Raw genomic sequence first — 19,329 nt, forward strand, 5'->3', positions numbered from 1 at the left:
ATATGGGACTAGTAGCCACGAAGCAGTACTGGTGACAAGTCACAACGGTACTGTGCAGTGCCAGGTGCTACAGTAATAGGAGTACAGGCAGGAGAAAAAGCAACAACCTAAACCAAACAACAAAACACCTAAAGAAAAGGCACATTGAAAATGACCATGAAAGAAAGATAAAGACTCTGATTTTTTAACTAGAGCTCTTATGGATGAAGGAATAAAATTAAAAGTGTCTCTTACAGCATTCTTTGGACTGTCCTCTGTGAGACTTTGATGTAGTATCTCACCCACTCAGGTAACACTCAAGGAGTCTGCTCAGTACAGCAGTTTCCATCACCTATGGAGCCTCCTGACATGGTCCTTTGCAGATGGTAGCAGCAGCTTACCAGGTCAGTGCTCATGCTCTACTGGTCTAGAGAGGAAATAAAAATTAAAGGGGGTTATTTGAGAGTCAATACAGATTATGCCAAAACTGACGGGTGTTCCTCTGTATGTGGAGTGTACGCATGCCAGCCTGTGAAGGGTGACATCCTTGGTGGATCAAAACACATTCTGATCGCTGTGAAATTCAGAATCAGCAGGTCTGGAGGCAGCTTGACAGCTTTCTTGAGTGCTGAGCACATCTGTGCAGCACCTGGCACATCTGGGTGGTGTGTTTCCTGGAACACCCATACCTATGCCACTTGACATGATTCAATTTTTTTATTATTATTATTTTGTTTTTTGTTTGTTTTCTATTATTCTGGAATATCTTGATGGGTGAAAACAAGAAATGCAGATGGAAATGTGTTTGGAGAATGGCAATGAGGGGCCATAAAGGGCTTGCTAATACAGACTATACATTCATTGTATCCTCAGCTTTCTTTATGGCCTAATTACTATGCAGGCTCATGTTTGGTTTCCCAGCAGTTGGGAAACTAGTTGGAAGGTGTATGCTGAAGCTACACTGTCTCATTATGCTACATGCTTCCTCGGTTGGAAAAATCATCTCTGACAAGCCACTTTCCTGGGTGCAGAGCTCAAAAGACACCAAGAGGCTTGGGGCTCGATGAAAGGTATTTGATGTCAATAGCATTTGACGTATGCGGGTTTGATACGTTCCTGGCTTCTAAGTGATGCCAAAAATGCAGCTTATGAGAATAATATAAAAAAAGAGGACAGAGATCTAACCTCCTTCAGATAATTGCTCTGAGTTGTTGCAAGGTGACCTTCATTCACTCGCAGACAGCTTATTGGTGAGAGTGCAAAAAACCTTTCTCTCTCCCCAGTTCCTGTGGGCATTCAGGAGGCAGGCAGTGCTCATGAGGAAATGCTGCTGACCCTGTCAGCTGCACCAGTAGGTCAGATGGTAGTCGTATATGAGCATAAGGGTACCCACCCTAATATTTTCCAAGACATCAATGTTCATGACATAGTCCCCTTGGTAAAGCCAAAAAATGTGGTTTGTAACCAGAAATGCTCCCAGAAATGCCTTCCAAAGGAATATGGCCACCATTCCCTTCAGCCTTCTCCTTCTTCCTGGCAGATGTTTGGGCACAACTGCACAAAGAAAGAGGTGCTGAAGGCCAGCACAGCTCCTTTTTCCTCAAATAGTAGGATATAAGGCTTCCAGCAGTACACACCTGCGTGGCTCTGTTCCATCCTTCCCTCTCTGCAGAGCCCAGTTCCTGTATGCATCCCCTCTCAAAAGTGTGATTTGCTGTGATCACAGGAGGCCTGGACTGAGCCATGAACTGCATATAATTAAACTGGAAGTAGGGCAGAACATTAATAACACGGAAACACAGCACTTGCATGCTGGGCAGCCAGCTGGAAGCCTGTTCTTCTCTCAGTCACACGAATGCAGACACTGACACGAAAGGCTCCATTTCCCACCGCCTTACCTGAGGTCCAGCGCGAGGCTGAGGAAAGGTGCCAGGGGCACAACTCTGAGGTGGAAGTTGGGCTTCCTCCAATTTCACAGCATTGTTCGGCTGTGGGTGTAATGCTTGAGGGGTCCATGCTTCCCTCGTGTCAGTTTGCAGCCCCAGCAGCAGTGCCAGACTCAGCAATCACCACAAAGGCGGCCGCCATCTTGGACCAGCGCCCTCCATGGACAGAGGCCATCAGAGGTCCTAAGACAGACGTGAGCTACCCACAGCAGCATGAAGGGCTCTACAGCAGGGAGAGAAACCCGGGGGATGTGTGTGTCCACCAGAAACACGAGTTCTTATTTCATTGCCCTAGTTGCATGCTACTGGATTTTTTCCTTCAAAGTCCTTTCCTCTGCACAGTCCCTCCTGGCGTATTCGTGCCTGGAACTGACATAACCTTATGCTTGGTAGGAGATGCCAATGCCTAACACATTCTGCAGGCTCTTCTGTGGCAATTTCAGCAGAAAAACCCAGAATAAATGGCAGAATAAATGAGATTACTTCTAGAAACAAAGGCGAGGGGTGGCTGAGGTGTTCCCTGGCTGCTTAGACTCAGGTAAATGAATAGCTCTAATATAGAGAGGAAATCACACAGAATCCTGTTGTCTGGATATTTCCACAAAATTTCCCTCCAAGGTAAAAAGCTGCTTTTCACACTGCACTCCCAAATGTAGAAATAAACAGGAAAAACAAGCTTCTCTTTTACTGATTCATTTTCCTTGGTGTCAAGGCAGCACAGAGGTGTGAGTTGAGAATATTGATGACGCTCAGCCTGACCAGGCAGTGCTGCACAGCCCCTATCAACACATGCATTGAGCACTGAGAGGGCAGAGGATATGTTTGTACCTTTCCTTTCTCATGGAGCATTTCTGCCCGTGGCTTCCTTCTTTCAGATGCCAGACTTACCTCTCCCTGAATATTTCTGGTTGCAGATGGTTGTCAGCAAATTACTTTGCTGTTTAATGAGACTGGCTCCCACTTAAGGCTGCCTATGTTTTACATCTCCTAACATGGTAGCCAAAGTAGTCTATCCTAATTTTAGGAAATGTTTTCTGTCCTTCGGCTGCCCCAGATCAGACAGAGCTGTCTGCTGAAAGCCTTCACCCACATAGGAGGCAGTTGTTCTCAATAAACAGCCTGTTTCACTCAGACACTTTTAAAAACCACCCTCCAAATCTCATTGCAAGCCTAGTATTTTTTTTTTCCTGGCCACCTGGCAGACCAGAGCCTCCAGGGAAGCTAGAACTTGGTTCCTGCATGATTACTGGAAGAAACTTGAAACAGGCTTGCAACCAACCTTCACAGAGTGCCCACCAAACTGCCTGCTCCCAGAGGGCAAATGCTTGTCTTTTTTTACATCAAAAAGACACAGTATAAAGGCGCTAAATGGAGATACTTGCCTTCAGTTTGCACCCTTTGAATTACATCTGATTTATCAACAGCTTGTAATGTCACATGATAAATAATGGACAGTCAGAATGTAACATACCACAACATGCTTCAGAATCACGTCCCAAGCATACAAGAGGCATTACTGCATGCCCAGAGATATCTGCTAAAATCTCCACAACAGAAAATCGCTATCTTCTACCTTTTTCTAGTCTGTTTGTAGAATCTACAATTATCACTTATTCAAATCCATGCCTTTCACCCATTGGTACATTATTCTAGTGAGAGCCTTTGTACTTCTAAATACATCACATTCCCTTTAGGCAGGAACACAGTAAGATATAATCCCAATTTGAAAGATGCAGACAGATAAACACTGGGGTACAAAACTCCAGAGTGGAATTCTGGTGTACCACTTATATCCTTCACGTAAGTTCCTAAAGTAGCTACCCAGCTTGAAATCCAGGCATCAGACCTGGAAACCACTTCTGAAAGCAGGGGCCAAAGAGAATGAATAATTTGCCAAAGATGTACAGGGAATCTGTGAGAGCACTAAAGAACAGGAGTGAGATTCCCTAGTGAAATATAAAATGCTAGTCATAAAACTTGACTTCGTATAATACTGTGCATCTGTTTCTCTGCCTTCTTTGTCAAATTTCTTATATATGCTTTTAAAATATCCTTTAATAACATTAAAAAGGAATAAAAAATATGCAGGTGCATCTATTTATGAGTAAGAAACTTTCTTAGAAGTTCACAAGAACAAAAAAAAATCAATATGTTTTCCAAGGCGCAATAAGATTTCTGAGCAAGCCTTCTTTATTATTCAGTTTAAGCAAAACTGAAATATATGGCCGCTTCAAATTTGGTTCCTACCTGAAGCATGCCTTGTAGAACAATGTCTCTGCCTCCCTGTAAGCCCCAGTTTCATTTGCCAGGCCTTGCGAACAATGTTCTATCCATCCACGTCATGCATCTTATGTCAAATTTATTACGGTAGCTTTTCAGCATATTTCCTGTCAGGGCTTCATTCTTCTTACAGATTCTGCAAATGAACAACATTTTTAGTTACAAATGCCTCCTCGTGAGGCAGAGCTCCTGACAATAGAACTGAACTTACTGTTCAGTACTTACTGTATTTCTTGCAGAATTGTGACACCGGTATAACCAATCATTATGACACATTGCTGAGAAACACCGTTTTGCTCTGCTGTTGATATATTTCCAATTCAAAATGAACAGGAGTGATACTGGGAGTCATTCAAGCCTTGATTAGTACTTGAATAGATCAAGCATACATCTTCATATCCCATTAGGAGAAGACAGTGAAAAGAATTGGCTGCCCCCCGCCAAGGCCCTGAACCCAGGGAGAGGTTTGTCCACAGAACAAATGACAGATACATGGAAACATGAACATCAAATATGCACAGAGCGCATCGCGAAACAGAAAGAACTGCAAGATGTTCTTGACAAATGGTGGCAGTGCTAATGAGCGTCTGGACTAAATGATTATATTCCGTTTTTGATTGAAAGCGCTTACAGGTTTACATTAGCTCTGACCCAGCAAAGCATTAACACCTGCTCATAGCGAAGATGCAGAGGCTTGTGGGCTGTGAAGGCAGCGCTCACGTGTGGGTAGATAAATGAACTGGGTGTTCAGGAGAGAAATGCCCCTGCTGGCTCTTCCCAACTGGCAGGATCAGTACCCAATAAACATGCCAGTGAAATGTTATTTTTAAGATGGGAACCAGAAAGTCCTTCTGATTTTGTCTGCAGAGGAGCCTTGAGCCAGCCCTGTGGACCTGTGTGTGCTGATTGCAATGCAGACAGCAGCACTCAGGCACCAGGTGAACTCAGAGATGTTTATGAAAAGCTCTAATTCATATTGCTGAAAGTTTAACTGTGGTTTCCTGGTTGTTCCACATCTATAAGCCTCACATTCCATGCCAAGCGTAGCAGCAGTTGCATTTCTTTCAGCAGTGGTAAAGCACAAGGCTAAATATTCTGGAGCATCAGTACACATTAAATTCCCTGCTGCTCTGAGAGTGCTTCTCATAAATACTGTGGGTAGGCTGTGTTATGAGTATCAGACACAGAGAAGACCACCAATGTGATTAATCATAAATGGACCACGGAAAACTCACGTTGGAGTTTTGAGGATTGCTATTGGTTGTTCTTGGAGAACTTGCAAGTGCAAAGGTATTGAGAATCAAATGACTATTTAACCTAGCATGCCAGCATTTCTCCTGCTTTGGAAGTCTATACCAGAGACTGAAAAAAGCAGGATTTAAATAGCTGTCAGAAAAACTGAAAAGGCTTTGTGACTCCAAAGGTTTGGAGAAAATAAAAACAATCACTCAGAGTAATTTTTAAGTCATGGACAAATGGCATTGAATAAGCTAACCATGGTGAATTTTATAAAGCAGTAAATAGGAGTATCACTCTTCAGCCCAAGATTTAACAAAGGAAAATGTCCTTTGGCAGATCAAAAACTGAATTTCTTTCCCTCAGTGCCCCATGATGCTATCTGGGCATCATGGGTAGGTCCTATGCACTGCATTTCAGTGGTTTTCCTACTAAGCAACACTGCTCATGTCCATAGTTGTGTATCCACTGCTGATGACACCAAGTAATACTGCAGAGCTTGGTTCTGCAAGGTGCTGAGCACCTTCAGTGCCTCTGCAGAGGGTTTAGCTCTGGTTTCATTCCAGCTGGTGCTCTTCTCCCTTTGACACAAGCATGCAGGCTAAGCCATTCAGTGCTGACAGCTGCTAATTCCCACCTACAGGGCAGCACTAAGTCTATTTTCCAAATCTCGATAGTATCAAGACCTGTACCGGATTTTTCACTGAGCCCCATGCAAAGTGCAGCACAACAGAGGACCCTATGTCACGATGGGGACTATCCATCAGATGGGGTCATCAAGTATTAATCTATGTGTTTGGATTCTGCTGCAGAAATAGTTCCAGGGGTCAAGTTTACAGCAGCAATGTTGGGCGACAGCATACAGAGGGATGAGGCACTCTTCTGAAAGGATAGAAACAATAAACCCCTCTGCAGGTCTTGGTAGCAAGACAGCTGGAAGTATGTGAAAGTCTAAAGAACTTTTCAGAGGATAAAGTGAACTAACAAAGACATCAGCATCCATGCATCAGCTGTCAGGGAACACCACCTCTGTCTTTCATCTTTGCTTATAACAAAGCACACATTTAAGTGGTTTCCTGCAGTGGGATGTCTTTGCTGAACTGAGGCCTGCAGGAGCCATTGATCATATCTGTGAGTAAACAACCTTGTTTTGCACTAAATAGAGAACACATGGATGTAAAAATGCAGGTTCTGGTTTTGTAGCAAGCCCTGGAATCTCAGGAAGTATCTTCAGTATAAAAATAAAACCAAAGAAAAGCTGGGACTTTGGACTTCCCTCCCTCCAATACCCTCCCTTGGTACCTTCATCTTCTCCAATAAAGCACAAAGAACAGCTTCCATAACGTAACATCACAGGTAGAGTGCAATTTGTGCATCCAAAGTTTTCTCATCAGAACCAGAAAACAACCAGGAAAAAACAGATGTTGATTCTGCTATGGTTTTGTCATGTGAATCAATCAAACACCAGCAAAACATTACTTTTGTTTCAGTATGAACAATCATTTCCTCACTTCCAGTGAAAAACATCCATTCCAAATGGCCATTTGTCTCCAAGTGCAAAAACAAATCTTCAATTACAGTATTTCAAATTAACATTATTTTTCTGAAAGGAAAAAAAAAAAAATCCATTTTCCAATCATCTGTGAGTAAAACACTTTGCTGCCTAATTCTAGGCAAGGCTCCTGGAGCAGAAGAATCCTTTGTCTGCCAGAATATGGGTTTAAGGTGCTTTAGGATTAATTTTTTTGGCCATTAACTGTAGTGATATGCAAAAGATGTAAGCATTTGTAATTAAAATCTTCAAATTTAAACAATTCCAGAGTCTGGAATGTTTAATTATTTTTCAGTTGTTGAAAATATTCACAGTATCTGAAACACTGGAAATCTCTTAGGTGTTTGTCTGCCTTGCATTTACTGCTATTTTTCTTTTCTTTCCTTTTCTTTCCTTTTCTTTTTCCTGCAGATTTACAGTTCTTTCAAAGTTTGACCCAAGATTTGAGAGCTACAGGAAGGCAAGGCCAAGGAAAACAGCCCAAATCTGTATTTTTCAGGTAGGATTTTTGGTTGATGTGTTGCAACTACAGTAAAGAAACCAGAAGTACCTCTTAACTTAGAAACTATTGAGAATCCAAGTGATCACCAAATAGTTAAGAAACCAATGCTGCATTTATCTCAAGATTAAAAGCTGCCCTTCCAAGGGGTTTAAAGATGCTTCCTCAACTGTAACATTTAGAAAAAAAAGAGGCATACCAAGAAATTAATTTCTCTTCAATGTTTCCTTCGAAAGTGTTCCCATCTTCACTGTCTGTGAGTCTCTTTTATACCCTAGGGTAAAGATTGCTTTAGCTGTGTTTTGGGAATCCTTAGATTCATCATAACCACAAAGTATTTAAATAGAAAAACATGGTGATTTTCTCTTACGTACAAAAATTAGAACTGGTGTCAGAGCTCCCCCTTAGCATTACTGCTAGGCTCTCAGCTGACTTGGTCCTCCAGTTGAGGCCACATCCCTTCTCTCTCATCAAGGTAAGGGAAACACTGACAAAAAGGAAAACGAAAAGAAGAAGAAAAAAGGGAAGAAAAGCAAAAAAGAAATTTAAAAAAGGAGAAGTAAAAAAAAAACAAAAACAAAAACAAAAAAAACCCTGAAGTTTCTTGAAATACATCCCGCCACGCTTTGGGCTGTTTTTGATAGGCTTCTGTATAATTAGTTCTTGCTCACCATTTCTGTGATAATTGCACTCTATATTAATTGAGTGTATATTGTACTCCATGCAGTCAGCAAGTGATGAAGCTGTCGGTGTTTTGTTAGCTATTACACTGCCTGATTCTTATGGGCTGTTTGATATTGGTAACAAATTAGCCAATTTATACATCATAAATAAGATTCAAAAGCCCTGCTTTATCAGCTGGAGAGAAAAATACTGTTATCTTGGTTGACAAAATGCTTGTGCTAAGATTCCCAGTGCCTTTTGGCAGGAATTCATCAGAGCAGATGTATTCCTTCTATTGGGCACCATTTGGTTCAATTATTCTTAATGTTTAATGGCAGAATAATTGGACAAAATGGTAATATATACTCCAATAAAATACTTTCATCAAATACTTTAATTGCTGGATCTCCATAACTGCAGTGCTGAGCTCTTTACTCTGCTTATTGACATTTGACAGACAATGATCTTAATGGGCTATTTTTATAAATCTCTTGATGAGCTTTATCAGTGGCGAGCACTAAACCCATGGAAGCAGGTCCTACTTTGGTAAATGGGCTGGGGAATATGAACAAATAGGTAAAAAAAGACAATGTGACATAAATCGCTCCATGGTGCTACCTCAGGTAGGAAGAGGAAAGCTGGGAAGCTACTGAAAGATGGTTAATTGTCTTCACTAGCTGCGACAAAGCAGGAAAGGTCCATCACTGGGACTAATGGTGAGAAGGAAAGTCAGGGGAAGACTTACAGACCAGAAGAGGATTGTTGGCATTCCAAGGCACTGACCAGTTGGCTTCTGTGTTGCCTGTTTGGATAATGTGGGGTACTATGGGCCCTAGGTCACTTTTCAGAGCTCCTTGCTGCCCAGGGACACAGGAATACATTTTGTCATGCAGAAAATGTGCATTCAGAAGGCATCGTTCTCCAGTATCCATCACTCACCCTATAGAAATATCAGGCAGAAAAAGTTGGCGAGCACCTTTCCAGTTTGGATTCAGCTCAGCCTCACTGGAACAGGAGGCACCCACAGGTGTGGGTTAGAGCAGAAACAGGACAGCCCAGCCAGGAAAGGAAACCGTGTTCCTGCAAACCTGCTCTGAAGGAGTACCTACTCTTGAGTTGCCAAATTAATGTCGTATTGTGAATAATGAACCACGAGGACTGAGCGAGGGGCCTGGGACCACTGTAGAGATACTTCACAGCTGGTCCTGAAGGCTGGGAGTGACACAGGCACCTTCTGAATTAGCTGCTTTTAGTACTCATCTTAGAAGAGGCTCAAACACAGTGGGTGGGTTCTGTTACACCAGAAACAGACAGCAGAACAAAAGGGACCACACATAAAAGTCGGGCTGTGCTTCTGCCACTGTTGCTGCATTTTCAGATCTTTGCAAGATCCGGAAACGACTGGGACAGAACTCGTGCTGTGATGTGAGGGAGCTCAAGCTTAATGATGAAACCTGGAAATCAATCTTTAGAAGGAGGCACAGCTTTGGCAGACCCCTTCGTGTCTCCTGAAAGTAAGCCATTTTCAAAGGGCAGCCTCATGAGGATGGATCTGGGAATTTCCCAGCTAGAAAAGCCAATGCAGCTGTCATGCAAGAACGGGCTGCCTTCAGCAGATGGAGCATGACAGCAAGAATTCTTTAGGCTTACAAGCAGCTATTTCTAAAATGGGTATAATCCAGAGAATAGCAGAAAAATCAATAGATGGGTAATGTTAAGGAAGTCAATAGGATTGAAGCTTTAAGGCTGAGTTGTTCACATGGAGAACTGATGCTAGCCTGGTGTTGTCCTAAAAAGTTTTGTCTTGATGAGCATTCTGGACATTGGTGTGAAAGCAGCACTGTTCTGCCGGGCAAATAATGGGAAAAAAAAGGATTCATTCTCACAAAAAACATTCTGCATGTCTGAGAAAATTCACTTTCTGAGTGTTCTCTGAAGCAAATCTAAAGAGTGATTACCAGCTGCTCAGTGGACAAGCTGTGGAGGTGAGTTATGCCAAACGTAGAATCATAGAATCACAAGGTTGGAAAGGACCTGCAAGATCATCATTCACCAGGGCTACAAGACAATAGTTATGGAAAGCTAAATGCAAAATAATTTATGCTTCATTTTCCCCGTGTTTTGCACATGCTTCTTCAGAGCACAACTCGAAGGGGATTAACATCTCCACATTTGAAGTGGCAGTCCTGCTGTGCAATATGGGAAAAGCACTAGGGAAAGCAGTAGAAAAGGCTGCTGGCACTAAAAGCTTTCAGTTCTTCAGGAACTTGGGATTTAGGCTGAGCAGTGCTTATCAGTAAACTTCAGGGGATGGCCAGGTTACAGTGGCCCAGGGAAAGGAAGGGCAAGTTGCTGGCTCAAGCTCACCCAAGTCTCTCCAACACCAACCAGCCCTGCAGAGTAGTCAGGCACGTCTTAGGGATCTACATGGGAGCAGAGGATTTTAGGGTTGATAGTTTCTACTGATAAAAAAAAACAAGGATTCACACCATCATAAAAAGTTTGAGCTTGTCTGTATGTGGCAGAGAGTTGCAAAAGGGCAGAACCCAGGTTTGTGTTTGCTATGCAAACCCTGTCTCACACTTTGCTTGGTGGCAGAAGTAGGATGAGCCCTTTGATGTCTGATGGTAGAGCTGCTGCTCTCCTATTTGAAAGGCAGCACGAATCCTTCCAAAGCTGCAGGCTGTCTGCATTCACAGCCTGCGATACTGCAGCTGTAAGAGATTAATACCATGCTGCTGCCAATAGCCTTCAAATGAAGCCTCTGGACACAACCAGCTGGGGAACACGTCCATTTTGCTATGCAAGCAGCCCACGTAAGGCAGGGCACTGAATGCCATGTATTTCTTGAACTGTGCTGCCCTGCATCGGCCAGCGATCGGTCACAAGGCCAACCAGAGCAGTGCTCAGGTACAAAACGGCATTTTCTAAACCTTTCCAGTGACCCATCAGGGAAACAAAGGAGGAACGCCACTGTAAGTACTTGTTGCAATGCCCTTTCTTGCCTGTTATTTTTTATTTCTGTTTTGGTGTGGCTGGAGAGCAGCAATCAGCACCTTGCTGCAAAGAAGCTGCCAGATGCAATTACAGAGAAAGTCTTGAAGGACACAGTGCTGAAACAGAGACATCTGAAATAAAGGGAACAGCTTTGTTTAGCTGTGTGGCCTTTTGCTGCCCTGTAATTCTTTATGTCGATTATAATAGAAAGATCAAATTTCTCATTTTCCCATCTCTCTATCTAGAGCAATGCAAAAACTCTTACACTTGATCTCTCTGAGCCCTCCTTTCCCATATTCACTTACTGATACTTTGTCACTGTCACCTCTCTGACAGCGGTCTCCTTGCATGCATGCGTTCATAAGACTTGCTCAGGTAAATACAAAGGACCCAGTTTCCAAATCCCATCATGCTGCACATCTCAACAGCACTTTAAAAAATGGAGTAACCTACTTCTGTCAGCTGTCTCCTTCTCTCCAGACTTGGCTAATCTTGTTAGGCTTCATTTCAAATTAGCTGGGATGTAATTGGGAACTGGGGGCCAGGCTACTTCCCTGTTGTCAGAGACTCAAGGAGGTTTGGACTGAGGCATCTCCTGTCCCAAGGAGGTGGAAAAACGCAATATATTCCTCGTGGCACTGTTTTTTCTTTCTCCTCCTTCACAACATGGGAACGCTCCAAGGACACTTGGGAGGACAGGGATGGGAAACTATCGTGATTCCAACGTGGAGCTTCTTCATTGCAAGCAAGGTGGCATCACAGCCATAACCTGAGGGATCCAAGTCCTATTGGAAAGGAGCGTCCACAAGAAATGGAAAGCATCATAACTTTCATTCCACCAGTACTGCTGTTCCAACAACACTCAGCACCCACAAACATGGGCAGGAAATGCAAAAGACAAATTCACATATGCTACCAGCTCTTGAATAAAGCAGTTTTATCTCATATGAAGAATAACATCCATTAATCCATGTACACTTTTATTTTTAATCTTTAGCTGGTACTTTCTGAGGCTGAACAAAGACAAAGATATGTTCAGGATTCTACCAAGGATGCATCTGTCTCTGGATGAAAGGATCCTGACATCAAACTGAGTGCAGCTGGGCTGGAAAAAGTTTTAAATCACTGCGATCAACACAAGTTTTGCACCAAAGTACAAATATGAATACCATGATTTCCTCTGGGTGACAGACAAATCCTGCTATTCTACTTATGAATGGGTCTCATTAAGTGGAAAAAAAAATTGTTGGTGCAACCTGTTCCCTTTTAAATTAAACATATTAAAGTTGATAGATACCCCTAATTCTCTGCTCAGCCTTTTATGTATTGCAATAACACTGCTCCCATTGTTAGGGAAAGTCTTGAGTCTGCATAATCTGCTTTTCATTTCCCTGGCAGCTGCAGATCATTCTCAGTGACTAAATTAAAAACACTTTCTTTTAAGAATCCACCAGATCTGTCCTCTTTATTCCTCCCTGCACCTACAAGTCACGATGAACATAACAAAACAAAACCTTACCAACAAGCATTAAATCCTAGCGAATCAGGCTGGAAGGTCACCTCATCCATCCCTCTGCCCTGAGGCAAAAATCAACTCTTCTTAATGCAGCCCTGGCAGATGCTCATCTAACTCCAAAACACATCCACTGATGATTTCACAGCTCGCTCCTTGGCTCACCTCTTGCCTACAAACCTGACCTAAATTTCCTTTGCAACAGTTAAAGTTCCTCACAGCTTGTCCTGGTTGCAAGAAAGAATATTTCTCCCTGGAGAAGCACTAAGCCTGGTAGGATCCTAGACTTCTGTAGCTAAGCTGATTCCTTTCAGAGGACATGGTATTGCCAGTACCAAGCCTGGAGCGCACAGCCCAGTGGGGAGGCTCGGACTTCTGCTTTGGACTACCCTAAGTGCACTCACCAAGCACTGTGTGCCATCCAGCACAATGGCACCATCCAGACCAAGCTGCCACAACAACCGGAGGCCTGAGAATGCCAGCAGTTCCCAGGCAGAGAAAGCAGCACAGCTGTGCTCCCTATGGGGCAACAGGTTGTGCTGTGGAGAAGAGGTGCTGCCGACAGATCTCCACCGATGTGCTGTTCGTGTTCCCATCACAGCAATTCTGGTGATGCCAGCTGCTTTTCCAGACACAGGGAAGGAAAGCCCTGACAAACAGGATAGCAAATGAATGTTAAGGTCGTAATTGCAGAACTCCCAGCTGTTACGTGCTGCTCACTGTGAGAATTTCAGAGTATCTAGTTAAAGACAAAACACAATGTCAGCATTAACAGCTTCCTCTTGCTTTCCCATCTACATGCCCAATCCTACAGAGCTTTACTAATATAGGCTGCAATCTCAAGATTCAAAGGCAACTAAATCCCCCTTGAACTCTCACAGAGGGGATTAACGAACTTACTGCTGCTTCCACCGCTGTTGCTCTCTGCAGGAGGGGCGATGCTCCCGTGTGCAGTGCCCTTCAGCTTTCAGTGCTACCTTCAGGACATTGGGCTGCGGACAGGAAACCTCACTTGTGCCAGGCTGCAACTCTGCGTGCTAGAGCAAAGACAAGAGTATCCCTTCCAGGTATTGCATTACTTGTGATTTAGAACAGCTAAAACCATAGGAAGTGTAACTAAAAGCAAGGGAGACCAGAACCAACTACTCACATTTCCATGCACGGAGAAACAACCCATCCAAGTGATAGCAAACCAGGTTCACAGCAACATGCACAGCAAGCTGTGTATTCAAAGCATACCTCTGGTTACAGAAAGCCAACGGTGCCATGGCACAAGCACAGCATGCTGATTCAGAAACACATGCCCAGAGCTAAGGAAACTTTCAATGTAACAGCGGAAAAATAAAAATGATACTGTTCTATTCTGCATATGGCTTAACAGGAATGAAACTTACATGTACTGTCACTAGATTATGTATAAGAAATGGGAGAAAGATTATTGTTTATGGTATAAGAGTATATTACACTAGCGAATGTAAATTCCTGTGTTTAACTTCATCAATCTCTAACAAAATGCTGAATGGAAGAACGAAGACTACAACAAACAAATTCAATGCATTGTCTAGAGAGAACAAACTAATTAAATGGATTCATTTTTACATTTATTTGACCAAACAATTGGTGTAGATAATGTTAATCTCTGCAGAATAATCATATACACACACAACAACGGTTTTGGGACCCTAAGTAGATACACAGTGTATGACAACATTGCATAAACAGCTCTCCCACAGAATGCCTTTAGTTCCAGTACTAAAACACAGAAAAAGAGTGGCTTTTGTATTTATCGTGGTGAGGTAAACATTTCTTCCTTCAAAGCTGTACACCTTCCATGCACCTTCACAAGAACTGCTAACGACACCCTTCTGCACCATTCAGTCACTAAGTGCATACATACCCAGTGGCATTTATTGCTGTCCTAATGGCCATACATTTTTGCCTTGAACAACGTGGAGAGAGAGGAATGGAGGAGAAAAAACCTACAGGAACTGATGACAGCAGCCTATCTCCACTATTTGTGTGAAGGGGCAGAGATTAGTGCAGGTAATTTATTTAGAATGTGATCGTTTTAATGGAAATGTCAAGAAAAAATTATTTACATTTTTCTAAGCAGAACGTGGTATTGATCAGAGCTGCTCAAAAATCATAACTAAGAATTTATTAGACAAATTTTAACCTCTCTCCCCATTTACAAAATCTTCAAGACCTGATCGCAATACTCACTCCTTTGTTCACCGTTCAATTTATTGATGATTCCATGCGGTCCCTGTGCTGAGCGAGATCTGTGCTGATTTCTGTAGTTACACAAGCCATTGGTACTGTCTTCTGTTCCCCGAGTGAATGATTCGTGTAACTAACAGCTTGAATTTGGACTGTTCCAAAAGCATAGAGAACCTAAATAAATTTCAGACCATATCTGCGTACTGAAACTCATCTCTAATAAAGACTTTTGCTGATATCGTAGAAATGAAATACTTTAAAAATTGAAAAGTTCATCTGTGTTTTATTCTTGATAAATCAGAAATGTTTTTTTTTGGGGGGGTGAAGCTATTTCAGTTTAAGAATATTCCACGATCCTGACAGAAGAGCGCTTCAGGATCTCACCTTATTCTACAACCTCACAGCAGTGGTATACTTAGGAAAGTGGTTATTCCGAAAAGTGAGCAGCCATTTTCTGTCTGACAGGCACATTCTCCTCACATAGCGTCTTATGTGACACAGTCGCACGTAGAAACACTGCACCTCATTTCCAATACTTAGAAAATAAATCACATTCCACCTATTTACAGTTACAGTATAAGAAAGGAAAGTCCTTCCACTGCCAACTACTCAGCCTCTTCTACTGTGAGGTATATTTGTGAATCTACAAAAGAATGTCATCTTAAGGCAAAATGTGTACTTTCTAAAAAAAAAAAAAGAAAAAGAAAATAAACTTTCATTTGAATAAAAATAGATATTGTGAGCACATTTTTTTTTTTTTACATTCTTGTAAAAATCCATAAAAATATAAACCCATTATCAGTTTGCTGACTCTTTACAATATAAAAACATGACTGATAGTATTGTGAAATAGGTTTCTCAGTGTTTATCAGTGGCAATTCTGGAAGAAAAGGAGAAAAAAGATTTATGAAATTAAGTGTTAATAAAACTCTTAATACCAAAATTATCAAAGCTAGATGAAGACAGTACTTTTCAAGAAAGCAACTGCAAAAATTTGTGAGGCCCAATTTGCAAGTCTATCGTTTGCCATGCATCACAAAGAAAGTCCCCCATACACCGATGACAGCCTAGGAAAATTCCACCAATCCTCTCTGAAGGGACAACAGGAATGACGTCTTGTAAAACATGCACACTTCCCAGCAGATATCTTCAGGGAATTATTTTTTGGCCACACTTGCCACTGCTTTCTTCGCTGCATCTTCAAGGTCACTTGCAGAGGTAATAGGAAGTCCACTTTCATTCAAGATGCGCTGGGCTTCGTGAACATTTGTTCCTAATAAAGAACATTGGCTATAATTAGTAATTAATATTAACGAATAAGTGAGCCTCTTCTACTAAATCTCTATTAGAAGCGCTGATGCTTCACAGTACACAATATTCCATTTAATGCCAGATTCAATGACTGATTTAGACTGAGATGAGAAGAAAGAACTCAACTTCAGTGACAATTTTGAAAGGTAGCGCAATATGATTGCAGTCCTCCCTGCAAGAGGGCCTCTGTGAAGATCAGAGGGTCAGTCCAAGACCCAGCAGAGGGGGTAGGAAGATCCCGCAAGCAAGAGCAGTGCATAATGGATCGTGTACAAGGCCTTCAATATGCTTAGAAATTCACAATCCACTCTTATCCCTGAAGTACAAAGGACTATGTACTGATGAAAATCTTAATTCTCTGGAGCTTCACCCAGCAAAGACACTTTTGATCACGGATATTTTGAACTTCAAGTCAGGTACTGCACTGAGCAAGTGGAATCCAGCCTTCTGGATTCCATCAGTCATCGCATGCGCAGCACCCCAACTCAATCCTCTTTAGGATCATTTCTACCCCCATCCTGTGCATAAAGTTTCTTGTTCATTTGCCACATCTAAACGTTTAATTACTTTGTAATTCCTGGATCTATCACAATGAATTTTAATTATACTTGGAACTACACAGAGGACACGCTGTGGGACAGTGGCAACTTGGGGAGGAAGGTCAAGGACATCTGCAATCTCTGACAGAAGGGAGATGTGGTTGCATAGTAACATCCAGAATGGTCCAGAACTTTTCCTACAGAAGAGCATAATATCTCAAACAAGATCATACTGTTCGAGGTTTTTCAATCATCCTATATATTGTAATGTGGAAGTTGCTAATTGCCAGCAAAGAACTGTATAGGAAAGTCAAAAGACCCTACGGAGGTCCTCTTCTCCATTAAGTTCCTTACATTTGTACAGCAATTCCCATAAAGTCTCCAAGGTTTTATCTATAATTCCAATACAAGTGTGATAACCACTATACACCCAAGATCTCAAATAGGATTCTACAAGTGTTATCAGGAGAACAAATGGAGACAGGGAGATATTTTTACTGGAAATTTTCTTACACAGAAAAAGACTCTGTTTGTGATAGCTACATATTTAACATTTGCTCTGTTCACCAAATTGCAAATATCAACTTACCTGCAGGTGTGAATAAAACAATACCTTGGCTCTACTCTGCACTGACTGCTCTGCACACTGCTTGTCTAATATGCATTACCAAATCAATAGGGAACACGGTCCATTGTGAAGGGAGGGAGGAGTTTATGCAGATGAATGAAAATATGAAAGCTTAAAAAAATCTCACTGCTGTCAGAACTCTAAGGTCACACACACTGTTTATTAAATACTGCTCTATAGCCAGGCCATACAACCAAACATTTTGCAAGTATTTCATTTGCAGCATTTTTTTAAATGAAAGCTTTTTATCCCATCATGATGAGTCTTTTAGACACAGAGAGCACGCAAGCTGTAATGATGCCCTGTTGAAAGCAGAGTTTTACAATTAAATGTTCAGGAAATAGTGGGAACATTTAAAAATGCACATAATACATCATCTTATTGAAGTAGGTGTTAAAATAAACAAATAAATAAAGCCATTGTTCTGACATTAACCTCCTGCCACTGGATGGTGTCAGAGAACTGTACACAGAACCCATATGCAGACTGTTGGAAGCAACCTGCTCTTCACCTGCACTGACACTGAGAAAGTGGAAATGCACAGCACTGAAGGCTGCAGGGCTTTGCTGTTGTTGTTTTTTCCCCTCTTGTTGTCATTTGTTTTTTGCTTCTGTTTTTGTTGTTTTTTACACTTGATTGCTATTAGGAGGATGCCTCTCTGATGAGAAAAAGGATGTTTTTTCCTTCTGACACCTGTTACAACCAATGACACTCCAACGAAAAACAAGAAAGCTCTAATTTTATCAGGCTATACTTTCAAGACTTTATATTCCATTGGAAACCTGGGCTCTGAAACAACCTCAGTATTTGTGTACATGTAATCTGTCACATTTACATTTCTATCACCTTGAAATCTCTGCTCTCCCTAGCAAAGTGAATCTATTCAACTCATTGCTCCTTGTAATAAATATTCTATCTGGGCACGATTCCACAAGCTGTAGGATTATACCTGCACACACTGTTAGCAACTGCACAGGTTGAATGAAAACAAAAAATAAAGCACCCAATCATACTCCAACAGGATTTTAAAGCCAGGATGCAGGAAGAAAATGCAAAATAAGTTCTAAACGTGACCTCAAAATGCCCCATCCTTCACTCTTGGTAGGTAATATGGCATACTAAAATCACAGGTAATAGATACTAGAATACAAGCACTGGGAGTGAGATAGACAAAAGGGAGCAAAATTCCACTTGTAAAAGATTTCTGAATAGGAAAATAAAGATATGAAAATCATTGGATGTTGAAAAATACATGTCACGAATCTTACGGCTAAATATAAGAAGTTAGGGATTTAGGCATTTGAATAGAAGCCAGTTTGATTCTGTGTTTCCACATTTAAGTAGTTCTAATTCCTCCCAGCTCTTCTCATCCTAGGACGAGAGAAACAGAATTCATTCACTGAGAGGGAATGGAAGATTTCCAACACAGGAAGAGGACATCTAATTCACAATTATTATTATTATTTTTTATTCTTTGCTATTTTCATCGAAGGCTGAGCTACAGAAGTGAGAAACAATTTTTGGCTTCCATACAGCACTACTGGTTTGCTCTCACAAAACTTAATTGAAATACATTACATTTTAAAGGGAAAAAAAAAAAAGCCCTGCATAAAGACAGCAGAAGTGAGTTTTCGACATCTGTAAAAGATAAACTTCAGAATATGCAGTTTCTCCGTTTGTCTGTGAGCCTTTCAAACAACAATAATCCCACGTCTCAGCTGGTGAGTTCTTTACTGATAAGGCAAGTAAATACATGTAATTATAAAGTTACCATTTTCAAAGAGAAGAGTAATCCTTTCTTTATCCACTGGTAAAACAGCTTGTAATTATAATTCAACTGAGAACAAAGATTTGTCCACAGAATCCTGCTAAATCAAGGCAGATTTGACTGATTAAAACTCTAGTCATCACGACATTTGTAATACAGTGCATGTGGGCAAAGAGTCTTTAAAGTGCAGGTCACAGA

The 19,329-nt window shown here is 41.6% G+C and overlaps 1 protein-coding gene across 1 annotated transcript in view; it reads right to left on the bottom strand.

The window, feature by feature from the left end:
- Window positions 1-14,244: 14,244 nt before the first annotated feature.
- Window positions 14,245-19,329, bottom strand: part of SUCLG2 (succinate-CoA ligase GDP-forming beta subunit) — a 102,233-nt gene continuing 97,148 nt past the window's right edge. Inside the window, exon 11 of the mRNA NM_001006141.2 lies at window positions 14,245-16,158. Coding sequence (NP_001006141.1) covers window positions 16,043-16,158 — 116 coding nt within the window. The 3' untranslated portion in view covers window positions 14,245-16,042. The remainder of the gene's footprint in view (window positions 16,159-19,329) is intronic.

This window comes from Gallus gallus, chromosome 12 (assembly GCF_016699485.2).
Source record: "Gallus gallus isolate bGalGal1 chromosome 12, bGalGal1.mat.broiler.GRCg7b, whole genome shotgun sequence".
Classification (NCBI taxonomy): Eukaryota; Metazoa; Chordata; class Aves; order Galliformes; family Phasianidae; genus Gallus; species Gallus gallus.